The sequence below is a fragment of the Battus philenor genome, unplaced genomic scaffold, assembly GCF_028537555.1.
Source record: "Battus philenor isolate CCGP_79_NKW_IND1 unplaced genomic scaffold, ilBatPhil1.0.hap1 SCAF_23, whole genome shotgun sequence".
Classification (NCBI taxonomy): domain Eukaryota; kingdom Metazoa; phylum Arthropoda; class Insecta; order Lepidoptera; family Papilionidae; genus Battus; species Battus philenor.
In genome coordinates this window covers 578860-597002 of record NW_027181686.1, presented here as the reverse complement: position 1 = coordinate 597002, position 18143 = coordinate 578860, and the positions used below count along the sequence as shown (strand labels likewise).

The window sequence follows — 18143 nt, the reverse complement described above, 5'->3', positions numbered from 1 at the left end:
GACATAGCCCCCTCCGATTACCACTTGTTTCGGTCGATGGCGCACGGTTTAAGCGAGCAGCGCTTCCATTTTTTTGAAGAAGCCGAAAAATGGCTTGATTCATGGATTGCCTCGAAAGATGAGTCATTTTTCCGACGGGGGATTCTATTGCTACCAGAGAGATGGGAGAAAGTGGTCTCTAATGATGGACAATACTTTGAGTAATGTCATTGTAAGCATTGTATTTTAAATAATTTTTTTTTGAAAAAAAAAGCAGCGAGAACTTATTTAAGGTCCTAATATATATATATATATTGATTTAAGGATACAATAACATATCTTTTAATAACATTTTTTAATATTGGTTTTAAATGTCTCTATTGACTAATCTGAAATGTAACGTGAGCAATAAATGATTTATTTATTTTTGAAAACGATAACTAGGAACTAACTATTTTTATTCCTTTATGTATAAACATTTCAAAGAGAGTCAGGAATTCGGCATATATAATAAGGCATACGATCTATGCAGGGCCAGACATATCTGTTCAGCTATTAGTATAAAATTGCACGTATACCGCATTTAGTATGATCAATTAAATATTTACAATAAGTAATTTTACATCTGGCAGCAATTTCTCGCACTGACGCCCCTTTAAATTGCAATACATATTATCGAAATTACAATAATAGCGTTCATAATCGTACACCCATTGTCCACTGCTACTATTTCCTTTGCCTCTTCATATAAAAGTCGATCCCGTGAATCGTGTGCACAGTTATTTTGCAAAATGAAACTGCTGGCTTTGCTCCTGACCCTCGTTGCAGTCCTGCTCGCTGCTGTGGTAAGTACAATTTATATATATATACATATATATAATTTTACGTTTTAGATTCGTCTTAATTATCAACATGTAACTAAGCTCATTGGGTCACATTGCAAAGCTGGACCTCACACCTCACATTTTGAATAATAATATATTTATAAAATTAAATATGTATAAATATGTATATTATTAACTTTCATATGTAATATTCTCAGTGTTATACATTCAATTTAGAATTTTGGCAACTTTGGAAATTTTAACAAAACTATCGATCGTCAACTTTTTTTTAATCTGTTTTGTTTTTGACTCAACTCTGCTTCACAAGGTGTTATAGTTGTTGAGAACAAGCATCAAAATACTCCACACCAATACACTTTTTAATAGTTTAACAATACATATTTATACATATAAACTTTATAATTTATTTATGTACACCAGCAGTAGACAAAAATTAAAATTGCATTAAAAATTAGTAATTGAAATTTAAGCACCCTCTCGTTGTTAGATTGATCTGAAATTTGGTACACACATTTAATTTAGATGACAATACAATATAATAAAATCAATAACATTATAAATATAAGATGGCCGCCGATACAAAATGGCGGATTACATATTTTTCCTTAACCCTTTCACGACCACGGGGACGCCGGTGTCCCAAGCAAAAATCATGGATTAATTAAATATTTACGTAACCATTGTAAATTATTTTTTTGTTTTAATATTTCGGAAAGTACCTTTTTATTATTTTTTACTAGCAATATAGGATAACTAACACCGTTTGTTGTTTATCGTCATCGGAACGTTAGAGTTCTTTTGGCGCGAATGATCTGCTGTTTGGAATAAATAATTGATATTGTAAAAGTGCTCTTCAAGTTTTTACAGTGTCAAATTATCATTACCTGGTAAATAAATTGTTATTCTAAATATTCAGTAGTAATGTATTTATGTTGTATTCTGTGATAAATCGTTATAAAGATTATGGGACACGGATGTCCCTGTCGGCGTAAAGGGATACTTTTTCTACGGATTTTCTTAACTTTTGGCCTGATGATATACCAAAATGCTATCATTTCCTTACTCATATTTTTCTCAGAATATGTTTCGTAAGGGACGTGGAGTTTTTGAACTTCGAAAAAATAAAATTCTTCAAATTTTTGTGGGCGACAATAGCGATGAGGAAGATGACTTAGTGCTTGATGACGAAGACCAAAGACTTCTAGTACAGGATGATGACCAAGGGGTATTTGATGTCGAGGTTAAAGAAACAACGACTCTTCAACGGCAAGAATCACCTGAACCTTCAACGTTTCAAAAAAACAATCCATCTAATCACTAACCAATCATCTAACAACAGGAATTGTTTCGCCGATTACCACAAATAACTTGCCCTATTATATTTATATTATTCATAAACTAGTAAAAAAAAGTACACTAAGTAACAAATGTACATTATTTACAACAAAACAGACTTACCAACAAGTAAACCAAAATTTAGAGTTTAAGTAGAAAGTAACCCTTAGCGACCATCGGGACATATTTGTCCCATAAATTTCCAACAAAAATGTAAAACTTTTTTGAATTTTTAGTATAAATTATGTTTTTAGGATGCCTATTAATTCATTACATCTAGCTAAATTAATTAAATAAGGTACCGTAACCTTATGGTCCTGAAAGGGTTAACCCCCTCAATATGGGTATCAAATGAAAGGGCTACACTAGTAAAACACGATGATTATGTCAATATTTAAAATTCAAGATGGACGCCTTTCCAATATGGCGGACTAGGTACATATTTTTCCACAACCACCACAATATGGGTATCACAAAAAACCGTTTAACTTAATAGTTTTTTAAATGTATTTATTATTTATAAATACTGTAAACATTTGAATTAAATGTGTTGGTAACTATGAATGTTGTCTTAAGCAAGATTATATATCTACTTTATACAATTCTATACCAGACTAATGTACATGAGGTATAGTAATTAAATAAAATATAGAAGCCCTGAGCACTGGTAGCCCGGCGGTAGAGGATTGATTTGCAATCGTGAAGCGCGTGTTAGATTCCTGAGATACAATCTCATACAGTTCACACTTCATGCATTATTTTAATAGGATTGCCATTGCTCATGAATAAGTTTCTAGGGCAGAGTTCCCCAAACTTTTTTGTGTCGTAGACCCCTTGCCATGTTTGTCCGTGTTGGGTAGACCCCCTACTTACCTGATATTAATTTCCTGTAAATTTCTAACTGTAGTGAAGTTAAGTGTTACAAACCTAAAGTAAAAACACATGTTTATTTATACATTTATTAATTGAATGAAATTAAAACTAATCAAAATAAAATTTTGTATTTGTTATGTAAAATATACGTAACATTAAATAAACATAAAATAAACTATAAATAAAATAACATAAGCAATAAATTTTTTCACTTCATAGGTACTTTTATAAATAATGTAAATGTTTTCATATTATAAGATAGTATGATGTAAGTAAATAGGTACTATCAGTGTATGTGTTGAGATCCAATATCGTGGGCCCCCATTTTCATTTCATGGACCCCCAAATTTTTTTTACGCTGACGTAGACCCCTTGCAGGTTGTTATAGACCCCTAGGAGTCGATATAGACCACTTTGGGAATCACTGTTCTAGAGGATGGACAGCAGCATCCTCTGCGTATTATTATACCACAGCGATCACCAACCTGCCAGCCAGGTGTTTATAACTAAAACATTGTTCTACCTTTTTAGAGCGGGATGTCAGTTATTCCTAAAAGCGGCGCTCTTCACGATGGCTCCCAGCAGAAAGCCGCCTGTCGTGGAGGACCTGGAGGCGGACCGCCACCTCCACCACCAACTAGTAATATTTTTGTATATTCATTCTTATTTATTCTTTATATCTTTAATTACTCTAGTTCCCTTCTTTTTGTCACCTCTTTTGTTTTCCATATCTAACATCACATTCATTCTTTTCTCTTTTAATATACGGAATATTAAGACACAGGAGTTCTTTGAAAAAGAGTGTGCGATCCATAGTGCATTAGCCAATGTTATATCTGCTGGATTTTAATGGTGTCTTCACTGTTACTATAAAAACTAACGCGTTATCTAAGATAATTGCTTCTAAAAAGGTTTTCATAGTATTTTTATAACTTAGTTCTGGTAATAGGAGTTCTCCTTCTTCTTCTTTTAAGCCGATGGTCGCCCTTGATGGTCGCCCTTGTAAGGCATGGGCCTCTCTTAAAGACCGCAACGATGACCGGTCCTGCGCTACCTGCATCCAGCGACTTTCCGTGACTTTAACTATGTCCTCGGTCCACCTAGTGTGGGTCTACCCACGCCGAGTCTACCTCCTCGTGGTCGCCTCTCTAGAAACTTCCAGCTCCAACGACCATCGATTGCACGAGCGATATGCCACTGTCCACTGCCACTTAAAACGAGCATTTCTTCGAACTAAGTCAGTGATCTCGGTTCTTTTGTGGATCTCTTCATTTCTGGTTCGATCTCGCAGCGAACTCCATCCATAGCCCTCTCCATTGCTCTCTTGGTGACCTTGAGCCTTCTCATGGGGCACGTCATAAGTGACCACGTCTCTGATCCATATATCATGACATTGGTCAAAGATCTTGATCTTCAAACATTGCTTTATTTAGAGGAATAATAAATCATTTCTTGTTATCCTACATATCTTCTGCTACAACTACTATTTTTATTTCAATTTTTAATATTGTAACTCTTTGTTGGACACTAATCGGTGCAACATAACTCCTGAAGATGCCCCGTGGAGGGGTGAAACATGAGTTGAGCGATTTAACGGTGGCAGTTGTGTAATTCGCATTGTTTGCCGCATGCGCATATATCAGCGGGCTGGCGGGCGGTGCACTTTATTGCACGACTACCACTGCATGTACGGAAGTGGCTAAATATTGGTTATTTTCTTACTTAGTAATGAATATTTTATCATTGTCATCATTTCAGCCGCATGATGTTCACAGCTGGACATACCTCCATTAAAGATTTCCATTAGGATTGGTTGGAAGCGGCAGGTATATGGTGTTTTCTATCGTCTTTCCATCGTAGACTAGACTAGACTAGAATCTTAGATCGTTGAGGTCCGTGGAATCCACTAAGGCTTTTCCGCCATGATTCCGAGGTTGAGTTGGGCAAGAAAGTGAAAGAAGAAAGTGCCTCCTAAGTCATGGGCGACGACAAACATCTCCTTGCATTATATAGTCATATGCACATTAACAGCTTCCGGGATTAAAATAAAAAACAAAAGATACTACACCAATACCTCACTTTGCGTCGTGGTTACGTTCCAAATAAACACGACGCAAATTGAAACGGCGCAGTGAATTTTCTATAGCAAACCATGTTAAGATCGAAAATAGGTTCCAGGGTCCCGAAAATACTGCTTTTTAAACAGAAAAATGAACAAAGTAAACATTTAAAAAACAAAAATAATATAACTCTGCCAATAAATAAATTGGAATAATATTTACCTTTTTTGTAACCAGAAACAAATTTATAAATTTATTGTTCTCTTTAAAAAAAAGCACAACACACTTACAACGTTGAAACTGCACTCTTAAAATTAGCAAAACAAAGTTAAAATAAAACTGTATTCAAATTGCGTTGATTTTTAGTTAGAAACGGAATCCCCGAGTTTTTATGGCATGGCGCAATTAGAAACAAAAGTGTTGCCATCTTTTATAAAAAAAAGAAAATTACAAAAAAAATAAAAGACTCGAACCAAAAACTACGCAACCTCGAAAATCTAACGACGCACAGTGGAAATTAGTACTAAATAAGCAGCTACGCAACTTCGAAAAAAAAAAGCAAAATGAAACGACGCAAAGCGAGGTATTGGTGTACACCCGTATTGTAACGTCCCTGCATCAAACAAAGCAATGGGAACGAGTATTTAAAAAAATACCTTAAGGTTCCAGCAGCCATGTTCTGTGTGTTATGTTATAAATAATTACTTTCCGATTGCAGACAGTACCAGCTAGATGACCTCAAACCCCGATGGCCTCACAGCAAATGGACTTCGAGCAAAATAAATAAATTATCATCATAATTATGTTCTTTCATTTAACCTGTTTCCTTTTTATTTTTTCTTTATTAGTTAACCAATGACTACTATTAAAGAAATGAAAATGTTCATCTTGAATATCGGACCTATGTTTTAAGATATTTTTTTTGGATATTTGTTCCACAGATATTAGCATCCGTGACTTTGTTTCATATTTACGTTTAAAATATTCGATTTTTCTGTTCGCATTTTCCTTCTCACAGTGTTTAAGTTTTCTAAACTATTTCCTAACTTAAATCGTAAACTATATAAAAGTAAGTTGAAGACAACTAATTATTATGATTTTTTTTAATCATACTACACTAAGTGTACATAAAAAGAGACATACATATATGTACATAAGAATGAAGTATATAGTGTAAGTACATTCATTTGTTCCAGCTTTCTTTTATACGCGCAAAAATAAAGTTTATTATGAATATTAATAACACTATCATCGTTATTATCATTATAATCATTATTATGATTAATATCATTATTATCGTTGTCACATTGTTATATTTTATTTTATAGGGCATATTTTTGTTTGACTGTACATCTCTAACATAGGCTTCGATGCCAGCTGTTTTAAAATACTTATTCTGATATTTGAAGAGTCGGTGTGTATATGTGATATTAATGTAAATAAAATCAGAATTTGAAATTATTAAAAATTTAATTATTAATATGGCCGTCATGAATGAGAGTACATTTCTTTTAGTTACATAGCTTTACATTTACACTTAGGACAATGAAAATAACATGACAATTTTTATATATTTTAAGCCTTCGAGATTTCTACATATCATTGCTTTTTCATTTATTGTACACAAGGTAAAAACCAGGACTTTGCTTGCGGAGGTACATAGGACCACGCAGCACGAACATGAGAAATTTTGAAAATATTCAAAAGTTGCTATAAACACAAAAACTAAAAATTAAAGAATTACATAAAAAATTTGAAGACAATTACATTTTTTGCATTTATGTTTGATATATTGAAATTGTTTATATATTTGTAAGCAACAAAAAAGGATATTTACTTCAATATTTTTCTTAATACATAGTGGCAAGGAGTAGATATACAAAAAAATATGTACTTACATCTTAACAAAATTAGCGTGACCTCAAAAAACAAGTGACAATGAAAGTACTACTAGTAAGTGTTACTAGTTACTAAGGATAAATATAAACAAGATGAAACATAAACAATGGTACAATCCTTTATTTTTTACATAACTTTAACAGTTTCGTATATAATAATACAACTGATGCTATCAAAGATATCTCATGGCATAATAAATGATTAAAAATTTTCAATCTTTGATGTAATCTGTGATTGAGCGTGATTGTCTGATTTTCTATAGCGTTCTAATGTTCGAGCTCTTGCAGCTTCTCTTCTAGAAGACGCTGCTTTTCTTCTTCTTCCCTTTGCAACGCTTCTCTTTCTGCTGCGATGCGTGCATGTTGTTCTGCAATCACCCTGAAGAGTTGTGCGTGTTTCGCTGCTGCTGCAGCCACGGCTTCTGATTGCCTAGGACCAGCGACTTCGATGCCTGGAATCAGAAAGGTTTTGGATTTAAAAAAGGATACAGATGTAAATTCTTAACAATTTTTTTATTTTAATATTATAAAGTATATATAATGATATAAATTAACATTGAACTACATTGCTTGTGAACCGAAGAGCCTAACTATAAGTAATAAAATATTTATCTCATTAGTTTGGTACGTTCGTTTTTAAATCTGACAAAAATTGTGTACACAACCACAATGTTTTACGATATATTAGGGGGACTGGTAAGTAATATCGCTTTCTTAAGTTAAATTCACACGAATACATTTTTAACAAGTTTTTATTTTTAATAAACATTATAATAATACGTTAACAACAACCTTTTGCCATCTAGTACACAAATCTTCAATGCCACTCCGGTAACAAATCAATCGTTTTTTTTTGTATAATATGTTGGCAGAAAGGACATTACTTTCAGGTCTCCCTGATAGAATCTATCTGAAACTTTATCAACTGTATTTTGTTCTTGAACACTAGATTTTTCTATAGCAATGGTCTTGGAACTGCCGCCTTTTTTTTAGTAAATACGACTGTGGATACAAACATTATCTCCAATGCTTTATACAAGGGATAAGTAAACAAAAAATATTTTTAATTAACTTAAACTTTATACTGATTCTTTCAAAAGTAATCGCATATATAAACACGTGCGATTAAACAAAACCAACAACCTCACTATTTATAAATCGATGCGTATACGGGGGCGGCCGCCCGCCCATGCCTCAGTGAACAGCAAGGGCGATTCAAGGTAGGATCAAACCAGGATAGAACCTTAGATTGCCGAGGGGTCCTCACTGAGCTCTAAGTGGTACAATCATATATGTTACGCTACAGACAAATTCTACACTTGTAAGCTTTCTTCGTCGACCCTTCCGTTCCGTGAACTCTGTTTTAAAGGCTTTTTTTTATATATGGTCCCCGCTATTGGGGGCCTCTCGCACCACTATCTTTGGTGGGACAGGGACTTTACGGGCAATTTATTTTTTCACATAATTATTTATTATTTCCATTCTCTCCTTTCGTTCTTCACATATTCTTTCAATCTATTTTTTCATGCCACATTTCTGCTATCTGTTTGTATTAAAGGCTTTAAAAAGGCTTACAGCAATAATTTACCAATATTTGAACAATGTAGATAAATACTTACTTTCGGGATGAGCGTGCTGCTCGGCAATTCTGGCATATAATTGGAAATGTCTCTCTTTGGCCTGCGCTACGGATTCCGAGTCGGAAGGATGTTCCGGTGGAACATCGCTGAGGACAGGGTGGAATCCATCTCTATCCGCGATGTAGTCCACCGTGCGCAGCTTCTGTCGTGGATCTACATAGGCGAAGGAACCTGAAATATAACCAGTCTTTGAAGCCTTATGTATATTAAATAGTGATGATCTTTCATATTAGATTTAATCGTCTTAAGTTTCTGCTAATATTATATGTATTACATATGAAGAAGATATTGCAAAAAAAGGTATATTTTTACAATAATTTGTCTAAGAGTCGTCGTTGCGATTTCAGCTCACAGATATCTATGAAAGGCGTAGGTCTCCCTTAACACGTTCACTGCGGCTTGAGGTCGATTCAGCCTAATGGTAAACTTTGCACTGGTGCGGCGCGTAAAACTCGTGTTTTCTCTCTAGTGCGGCGGCTGCTAAAATATTGATGAACATGAGGCAGTAAAGGCCTCAACCGCACTACTAGGAAGTTCAGCTTGAGGCTGACTCGACCTCAGCCGCACCCGCTGAAAGTTCTTTAAAATTGGGCCCGCAGTGAACGTGTTAAAGAGGTCTATCAGAGATTTACCATAATCGCCACGCTAGGCAGGCGGGTTGGAGATTGCAGTGTGATATATTGGTACGCAAAGGACGCTGCTGTCCATCCTCTGGGTACTTGCTTAGGTGCAGTGGCAATCCGATATATTTAATGCACACATGAATTATATAAGATTGTAACTCAGGCATCGAGCCCGCGATCTATTAATGCATGCCTTAGACCTTTACCGCTGAGCTACCCGTCAATCACTAAGTATATAGCAACAAATTTACCTGTAACAACACCACTCCCATCACTGCTTTCTGAGTGTATCCTGTCAGCGTGTCCAGGGTACCTGCCAGCTGTGTATGTGAAGGAATAAGGCTTCGGTGGCGGTGGCTCCGTGGTGGGTTCTTCTAGAATGTGGGACACATCGCAGCTGCTCAGCGCTACCGTTCCAAGAAGGAGCAAGAGCTTATGGCACAGCATCTGTGGAAAAGAGTTCAATGATATAAGACTGGAAGTTACAGAGTTCTTGTTTAAAATATAAGATAGCTTATTTCTTGTAAGAGAATCTTATATTAATTTGTATCACTTTTACGAATGGAAATTTCAAGCCGGTAGACGCGGAGAGATTAGCCTCCACCAGGTCAATCTTCAGAGACGGCCTTTGGCTAGCACCTGGCGTCTGCTGTCTGATATGATGATGAAGATACAGGGTGATTAGATATAGGTAGTGTTTAGCTTATCTGGCAGTAGAAAATTTACTTTTACATCTATTTCCTAACACCCAGTGTAAAGTAACCACTCTGTTTTTTTTTTTTTTTGGAATGCAACAGACCAAAGCACATAGACACACACAGACACACACACGCACACGCACACGCACACTTATAACTGAGAATAACCTTCTAAAAGCGGAAGTTATAGAAGGGATTTATCGATCGGTTGCAGGTTTAAAAATTTAACAGCTTTTTTCTATCATCTTGTACGAGATGATAACACTAAAGTACACTACGCTTATCTATTTTTTCTAGTGAACACGACAGGCCAATTACTACTGACTGTACAAAGGATGCAGGAACAGTATAGTAAAGAATAATTAATTCTAATACACAGTAATATGAATTCTGAAAGTGATTTTTCTTACAAAATATCTATTACATTATTCATTATTTACGATTTATTAAAATAATTGATTATTGAATAGGATGTGCATAAATTGACGCCTATGAAGCCTTTACATATATAACCAAACACCCTGTATACTAGCTGCCCCAGCCGCAGGTAGAATTTCGAGAAAACATGATGAAGTAACTTCTACTTTGCGGAGGTAATATTTCTACCATATTTAAAGTTTCTAAGCCTGGTGATGAAATGCTGTATTATAACCTTCTTTCGGCTTAAAAGCATCATCATTTTTTTATCAAAACCAGCCAGATTCTATATGCAGACAGTAACATTCTACATTTAAAATACTATAATAGTTACCCACCTTTGTATACATATTATATTTATGTATATCTATTTAAAATAAAAGCGATACAAAAACAATATTGAATATGATGCGATATAAAATAATGAGCAAACAAACATTAAATAAGTGCGCATTAGACATATGAACATTAAAAAAATCATGTCACAAATAAATTGGTTTTTAAATTTACGAAGCCGAGATATAATAATAAAATGCCATTCAAGGTCTTTAATAAAACATAAATATTATTTAAAATAATATCATTATTGTATTAACAAAACAAAACTGATCACTTGAGAAGAAACCAATCTGTTTTTTTCATAACATTCGTAAGGTTGACGATTAAAAACCTAAATGTCTGCAACGATAAGTATATAAAAAGTGTTTTGCGAACAAACTTCATGTTTAACCTTTCATTTCTTAGTTATTTTTTCTTGTTTTATGGAATGTTCGTTACCGGATTTATCCTCTAGTGTTTTTATGACGAAAACGTTTATGTTATTTTTTATACAGAAATATGCAGCGGTTTTTATATTAAGTGAACCGTTTTATATGTTTTAAAGAAGTCTAATTCGATACATAAATCAAATCGATCTAAACTATTTAGGATGATTACAAGTGTAAGCTGTTACTTTTTTACAATCACTTTGTATAAACTTATTACTAAGATATATCTTAACAAATTCTGCAGGAACAGATAGTAAATAATAATTATTTCTAATATGTGCCTATACGAATTTTGAAAATGCTTTTTTTACTACATTATCATGTATTTATTATTTATGAATCTACTGGCATCTTGCCAGTGCCATTACCTCTTTTTGTACCCCTGACAGGAGGAGTACAAGAGGCATCCAAAAACGGCGGCCATTGAAAAAAACACTAGCACGCATGCGCACAAAGAGAGAGGGAGTGAGAGCGAAAGAGGGAGAGAAAGAGATGTAGACACGTTATTATCATTATTGAAAAGAGGACCATTACCAGTACCGTGCATTATTTAACAAACAAGCTGTACATTCACCTCTAAGTTTTTCATCTATATCGAATCACCATATATTAAGTGATAACTTGTTTTTCACTTGATTACGTCATTAGTAGATAAGTGCTAGAAGTGCCTTTAGTTCAAGGATATAAATATAGGGGAAATCAATTTGATTCCGATTTATATCAGTTTGATCTTATTTGGAACACTGATACATCGTAAGGCTTTTAGTTACAAGGTGATGATGTTAGATGCAAGCCACTTTCAAGTGGTTCTATGGGGGAGGCATTTGGCTAGCAGCGGGAATTTATGGGCTGAAAAGAAGTGTGTATGAACCACCCTGTGAATTCTTCTTTTAACCCTTAATAGCCCGAATTACGAAAGTGATTTCTTTTAATATTACCGTGTTTGCTTGAGGGTCTAGATGAAGGGAAAAATAGTTTTTTTTTTTTAATTTCTTTGGAAAGAATATTATACAACAGTAAAATACGTAAAGTCAACCTATAAAAAAACTAATAGCAATGTGAACATTCGGTTTAAAAGATTGGTATCAAAATTGAAACTCTAGGCTGTTAAGGGTTAATTACCTTTTACGAAAGCTATGAGATGTCTGGCTACATATCAGGTTACCAAGTTCAATACGAAATACAACGTCTCACAGAGCTGTGACGCAAACGATAGAAAGGTCAGTCGGATTCACCGACGGCGTTATGACATTAAGAAGACTTGCCAAACTCATGTCTAACGCGCTTTTGTTGCCACGCAACATATTTATCAATAATAAATACATACTGTATATACACCTCTCCCCCGATTTACACGGTACTCGTTTTACACGTTTTCGCTTTTACATGGTTTTCCAAATATTTTTTTTTGTTGTAATAACCAATTTTATAACCATCTCTTATAATGAAAATATTTCGGCTTCAAACATCGAATCGGCACAAATAACTTCGAGTGATGAAAGTGAATTTGAACCTTCGATTCCTAAAACAAGAATGAGAGTAATTTCTGACAGCGATAAAGGATAATAAAACACCTTTGCCTATATTTTTTGGTCTTCTGTTTAATGTAGTGTAATTAAATTTAAAAAAAAAACAGTATTTCCGTAATTTATTAAATATTTTAAATTGTCAATGAATTTTTTTCGTGTACACAACACCTAAAAATATTGAAAAATAATCACAATTGTTAAATAGCAAAATTATGCATTTTCAGCAAGTTTTTCGATTTACACGGTTTTGACTTGAAAATTTTTAATTTTCGATTTACACGTTTTTCTCAGGAACGTATCTACTGTGTAAATCGGGGGATAAGTATATACAGGATGATTGATTATTGGTTTAAAACATTTGCTGTTAGTTAATGTATCAATGGTTTCAGAAATAATGATGTAATTATAACTTTGTAAGAAAATGCGTATATATTGTTTACTGTCTGTACCTGCATACTTTATACTTCCAGAAGTTTTTGGCTTGACGCATTCCTATCGAAAAATTCTCTATTGTAATATATTTATATTTATTATAGTAATCAGAATAAGGTATACAAGCCTTAAAAATTTTTTGCTGATAAATAAACTATGCATTCACCCCTTTAAAGCCTTTACGCCTCCATATAACCTTAAGTATCCATTTAAAGCAGTGATTCCCAAAGTGGTCTATATCGACCCCTAGGGGTCTATGACAACCTGCAAGGGGTCTACGTCAGCGAAAAAAAATTTAGGTGTCCATGACATGAAAATGGGGGTCCACGATAGCGGATCTCAACACATACACTGATAGTACCTATTTACTTGCATCATACTATCTTATAATATCAAAACATTTACACTATTTATAAAAGTACCTATGAAGTAAAAAATTTGTTATATATGTTTATAAAATTGTGTAAGTTGTAGGATGTTGGTATTCGCTTTGTGGTCCGCAATACATTTTGAACTTGTAAAAACCTAATAAATGTAAAAATAACATGTGTTTTTACTTTAAGTTTTTAACACTAAACTTCACTACAATTATAAATTTACAGGAAATCAATATCAGGTAAGTAAGGGGTCTACCCAACACGGAAAAACATGGCAAGGGATCTACGACACAAAAAAGTTTGGGGAACTTTGATTTAAAGTAATAATATGTCAAATTTATGTTTACTTATACATTATAGTGATTTTAACTTTTTTTTTTATATTTACTTTTTTTTATTATTTTGTCGTTTTATAGGCGCCCACTCGCGCTATCATTGTCGAATATAAAGCACAACGAATCCGCTGGCTTGGTCACTTGGAGCGAATGGGATCGGATCGGAGCGTGAAGGTAGCGTACCTGGAAAAACCGAGGGGTCGAAGACCAGTGGGTAGACCCAGGTATCGCTGGATCGATCGCGTTGAGGCAGACTTGCGCGAATTGAATGTCAACCAATGGCAGACGATGGCGCAAGAGAGGAAAGTGGAAGTCTCTCGCTTCGGAGGCCAAGACCCACTTTGGGTCACTGAGCTAGCGGAGTAGTAGTAGTAGTATAGGCGCCCACTGCAAGGCATAGATCTCTCCCAAAGTTATCTATGAGGGGATATACCATAATCGCCACACTTGGCAGGCGGGTTGGCGATTGCAGTGTGGTATTATGGTACGCAGAGGACACTCCTGTCCATCCTCTGGAAACTTATCTATGAGTAGAGTGGTAATCCTATGTAATTAATACACAAAATGTGGATTATATAAAGATTGTATTCCGGGAATCGAATCCGCGACTTCCGACCGAAAGGCTCAGTCCTTCACCGCTGGGCTACCACGGCTTTTATTATTATTTATTATGTTTCAAATTTTGCATATAATTTTGACGTTGAGTTCAAAATATAATTCTCTACTGTATTTTTCCGTCAATTCTGTCGTGATAGCTATATTGTATTAATGATACTTTTAAAAAGAGACTTAGTTATACAAAAAAAGAGAATAATAGTATCAGTTGATGTAAATAGAGTACTATAATGTATAATCATAATTTAAACAGTGGTCAGCCAAAACGAAACATTCAGATATTATTTTTATTACATTGTAACGCGGTGGTTGCTGTGATTGACCTTTTAGAAACTGGTCGCAAATAATTTAAAAAACAGGTTAATTAATAACATTTTCACATAACTTGCAATGATATATATTCACAGCATTTAATATACATTTCAGTTTTCCAGAGTTGACAGTAAATTGACGGTTGATACCAATCGATAATAACTTATATTACTTAAATTACTTATATTTAAAGCTGTATTGATGTAAAATATGCAGTGTTGCCAACATACTGCGGCATTTAGAACCTCTTTATATTTTTATTTGTTTTTTATACTTTTTATATTGCCAGCCAGTGTCGCGATGTTTTGCTTGTTCGTTTGTTTCATCAGTCTATTGTTACGTATCATTTTCCTGTTACCTAGTTTTGTAAAATTATATTTAAATAAACACCATTGCATTTATTTAATCCGTTTATACAATCCACGTACTCGCAAATATGCAGAATAATATTGATATTAATTAAATAAAGCGATCACTGAGCATTGGTAGCGCAGTGGTAGGGGATCAAGACTTGAGATTGTAGGTCGCCGATTCGATTCCCCGGATACAATTTTATATATTTCATACGTTGTGCATGAAGTATTTAGAATTTACACTGTTCACAAAAAAGTTTCCAGAGGATAGGTAGCAGTATCCTCTGCGTACATAATACCACACTGCTATCGTCAACTAACCTGATAAGCGTGGGGATAATTTATCCACCATAGATATGTTTGGGGAAGGCTTATACCGCTGTGGGCTGAAACGAAGATGATCACTTTTAGTATGTTAAAAGAAGTATACCAGAAGAGCACGTTTCATTGCGATAGACATTCACCTTAAAACACTGGGAGATATTGGTAGATGTTTCGTTGGTACATGCTTGTCTAGAAGATACCTATTTACTCTTATCTTGAAGACTTCTAAGTTATAGTTGGCTAGAAACAATGACACCAGCAGGGTGTTCCGCTCCTTGTCTGTTCGGACTATAATAAAATATTAGGAAAATTCTTAGGGCGAGTGAACCGTGTATAGATGTTATGAATCCGAGCGTCTTATTGTCTGATGGAAGAAACGTGAGTGTTTTCCTTCTGTTCTTGTATTCAGACAGACATGTGGGCTGGACATCGAGGTGTGATGTAGAGGTGAAGCCGTTTATTTAGAAACTCTACACTGTATCTAATCGGGTAGGCTTGTACAGAATTTTTGTCTAGATCTAGTTATATTAGACATTCCATTAGGAAGTCACTAAGTTCAGAAGGATGTTTTTGGGGGCCCTCGTTTTTGGGGGCCTGTCGATCACACTATTTTATTGGACAGGAACTAACGCTTTGGTTTTCGTATTTTGTGATTTATATACATCCTCTTTCTTTAATTTTTTTTCTTCTTATATTCCTCACGTTATATTTCACATTCGCGACTTATTATTAAACGGTTTTATTTAGTTCGACCCGTACGGAATTTATTTGTTTATTTATTTGGGTCAAAATTAGAAATTGAAATTTAAGCACCATCCCGTTGTCAGATTGATCTGAAATTTGGTACACACATTTAATTTAAATGACAATACAATATAATAAAATCAATAACGTTATAAATCTAAGATGGCCGCCAATACAAAATGGCGGATTACATATTTTTCCTTAACCCTCTCAATATGGGTATCAAATGAAAGGGCTACACTAGTAAAACACGATGATTATGTCAAAATTTAAAATTCAAGATGGACGCCGTTCCAATATGGCGGACTAGGTACATATTTTTTCACAACCACCAAAATTTTGGTATCAAAAAACCGTTTAACTTAAAAGTTCTTTAGATGTATTTATTTTGATATTATAATTATATACAGATATGTTGGATACAGAGTCTCGTTGCAAATAAAACTGCGTCTCTCTTGTTTTTTTTTTGTTGTCAGGTAAATTATTTATATGATGTATTCAACGACCAACGTGCGCAGTTAAATTGTGATATTATAAACAGATCCTGTTTGTGTTTTCCCAGATCGTAGCGATATCATAAAATTATGTATCGAATCTTTAGAAACGACGTTTGAACTCACGCGGAGAGAAGAGGTGAGATCATGCGGTTGTAAACTTGTTGGTGTTTTGTTTAGATCGTTAAAAGATGTGCAATTAGCATAAATTATTTTTTATATATATTATTTATGCATCGATAAATAACAAAGAATTATAGGATGTATCAGTGGTAACCAAGGGGTATAGGATTGAGTAATGCGATCATAGGTTGTGTATTCGATTCCCGTGATCCAATCAATCTACTTTAATTTACACTTTTTATACTAATTATACAGGATTTCCGCTACTGAATAAGAAGTTTCCATAGGATAAACAGCAGCGTCCACTATGTATTGTTATATCCAGTTTGAATACTACATACCTTACAATTTATTATACATACATACAATTACAGTTATTATTTCGGGTTTTTAAATATTTGCAATCTACAAATTTCAATACACCTTGTTAATTTATTTCATTATTTTTTTGCTAAAAATGTCGGAGTTGGTAGATTTGGTAGAGATATCTTTTTTTCTGAATAAACAAACAAGGTTTTAACAAGCAATATAGATTAATAAAGTACAAACAAGAATAATAAGAATATACGATATAAGTAAAAACTATACTCTTATTCGGCATACTAAGAATAGGTACAATAATGTTCTTATAAATATTATCACTGTTTTATATATAGTTACTAGCTGATCCCGCAAACGTTGTTTTGCAAAAAAAAAATTGATATTTTAATTTACAAATAAAAAATAAGGGTTGATCGTAGAGGGGTGAAAATTTTTGGTTGCGTGTATTCTTGTATACTGTATCATAAAAAAATAAAAACAAAAAATTTCGTTAAAAAAATAAAAAAAAATTTTAAGTGTGAACAATCTTTATCACTTAGGGGTATAAAAAATAGATAGTAGCCGATTCTCAGACCTACTGAATACGCATATTAAATTTGGTAAAAATCAGTCCAGCCGTTTCAGAGGAGTTCAAGTTCGAACACCGTGACACGAGAATTTTATATATTAGATTCGTCTATCCTGAAAAAGTTGCATTTTCATAACACAATAGTTCATTGGTACAGTCAGCGCATCTTAAACTAGGTCACGGTTAGGTAATCTAACCGTCTGAATGTACAGTGCGCTAGATAGCGAAACAGTACGTTTCTTCACTTCTATTGCTTGGACTCGCTGATTCACAATTTATTAACTATCTTGCCTCTCGCAGAGAAATATAAAAATAAATATATAACCTATTTCAAAGTGAATTTATAACGTTAGATATAGTTTATACAGATTATTTATATATTTGACGACATAATAAACAAATGTTACTAACAAAAATTAATTATTTTTTTTTCTCACTGCTTTTATTTTATTTTATCTGACTTTATTTCAATATAATTATA

General features: G+C 33.9%; 1 protein-coding gene across 2 annotated transcripts in view; it reads right to left on the bottom strand.

Moving 5' to 3' along the window:
* Positions 1 to 7061: 7061 nt before the first annotated feature.
* Positions 7062 to 18143, bottom strand: part of LOC137924396 (cuticle protein 16.8-like) — a 28994-nt gene continuing 17912 nt past the window's right edge. For both annotated transcript variants that reach the window (XM_068767791.1, XM_068767792.1), the window contains exons 2-4: positions 9505 to 9700; positions 8610 to 8801; positions 7062 to 7442 (exon numbers count right to left, since the gene is read on the bottom strand). In XM_068767791.1, coding sequence (XP_068623892.1) covers positions 7258 to 7442; positions 8610 to 8801; positions 9505 to 9700 — 573 coding nt within the window. In that variant the 3' untranslated portion in view covers positions 7062 to 7257. The remainder of the gene's footprint in view (positions 7443 to 8609; positions 8802 to 9504; positions 9701 to 18143) is intronic.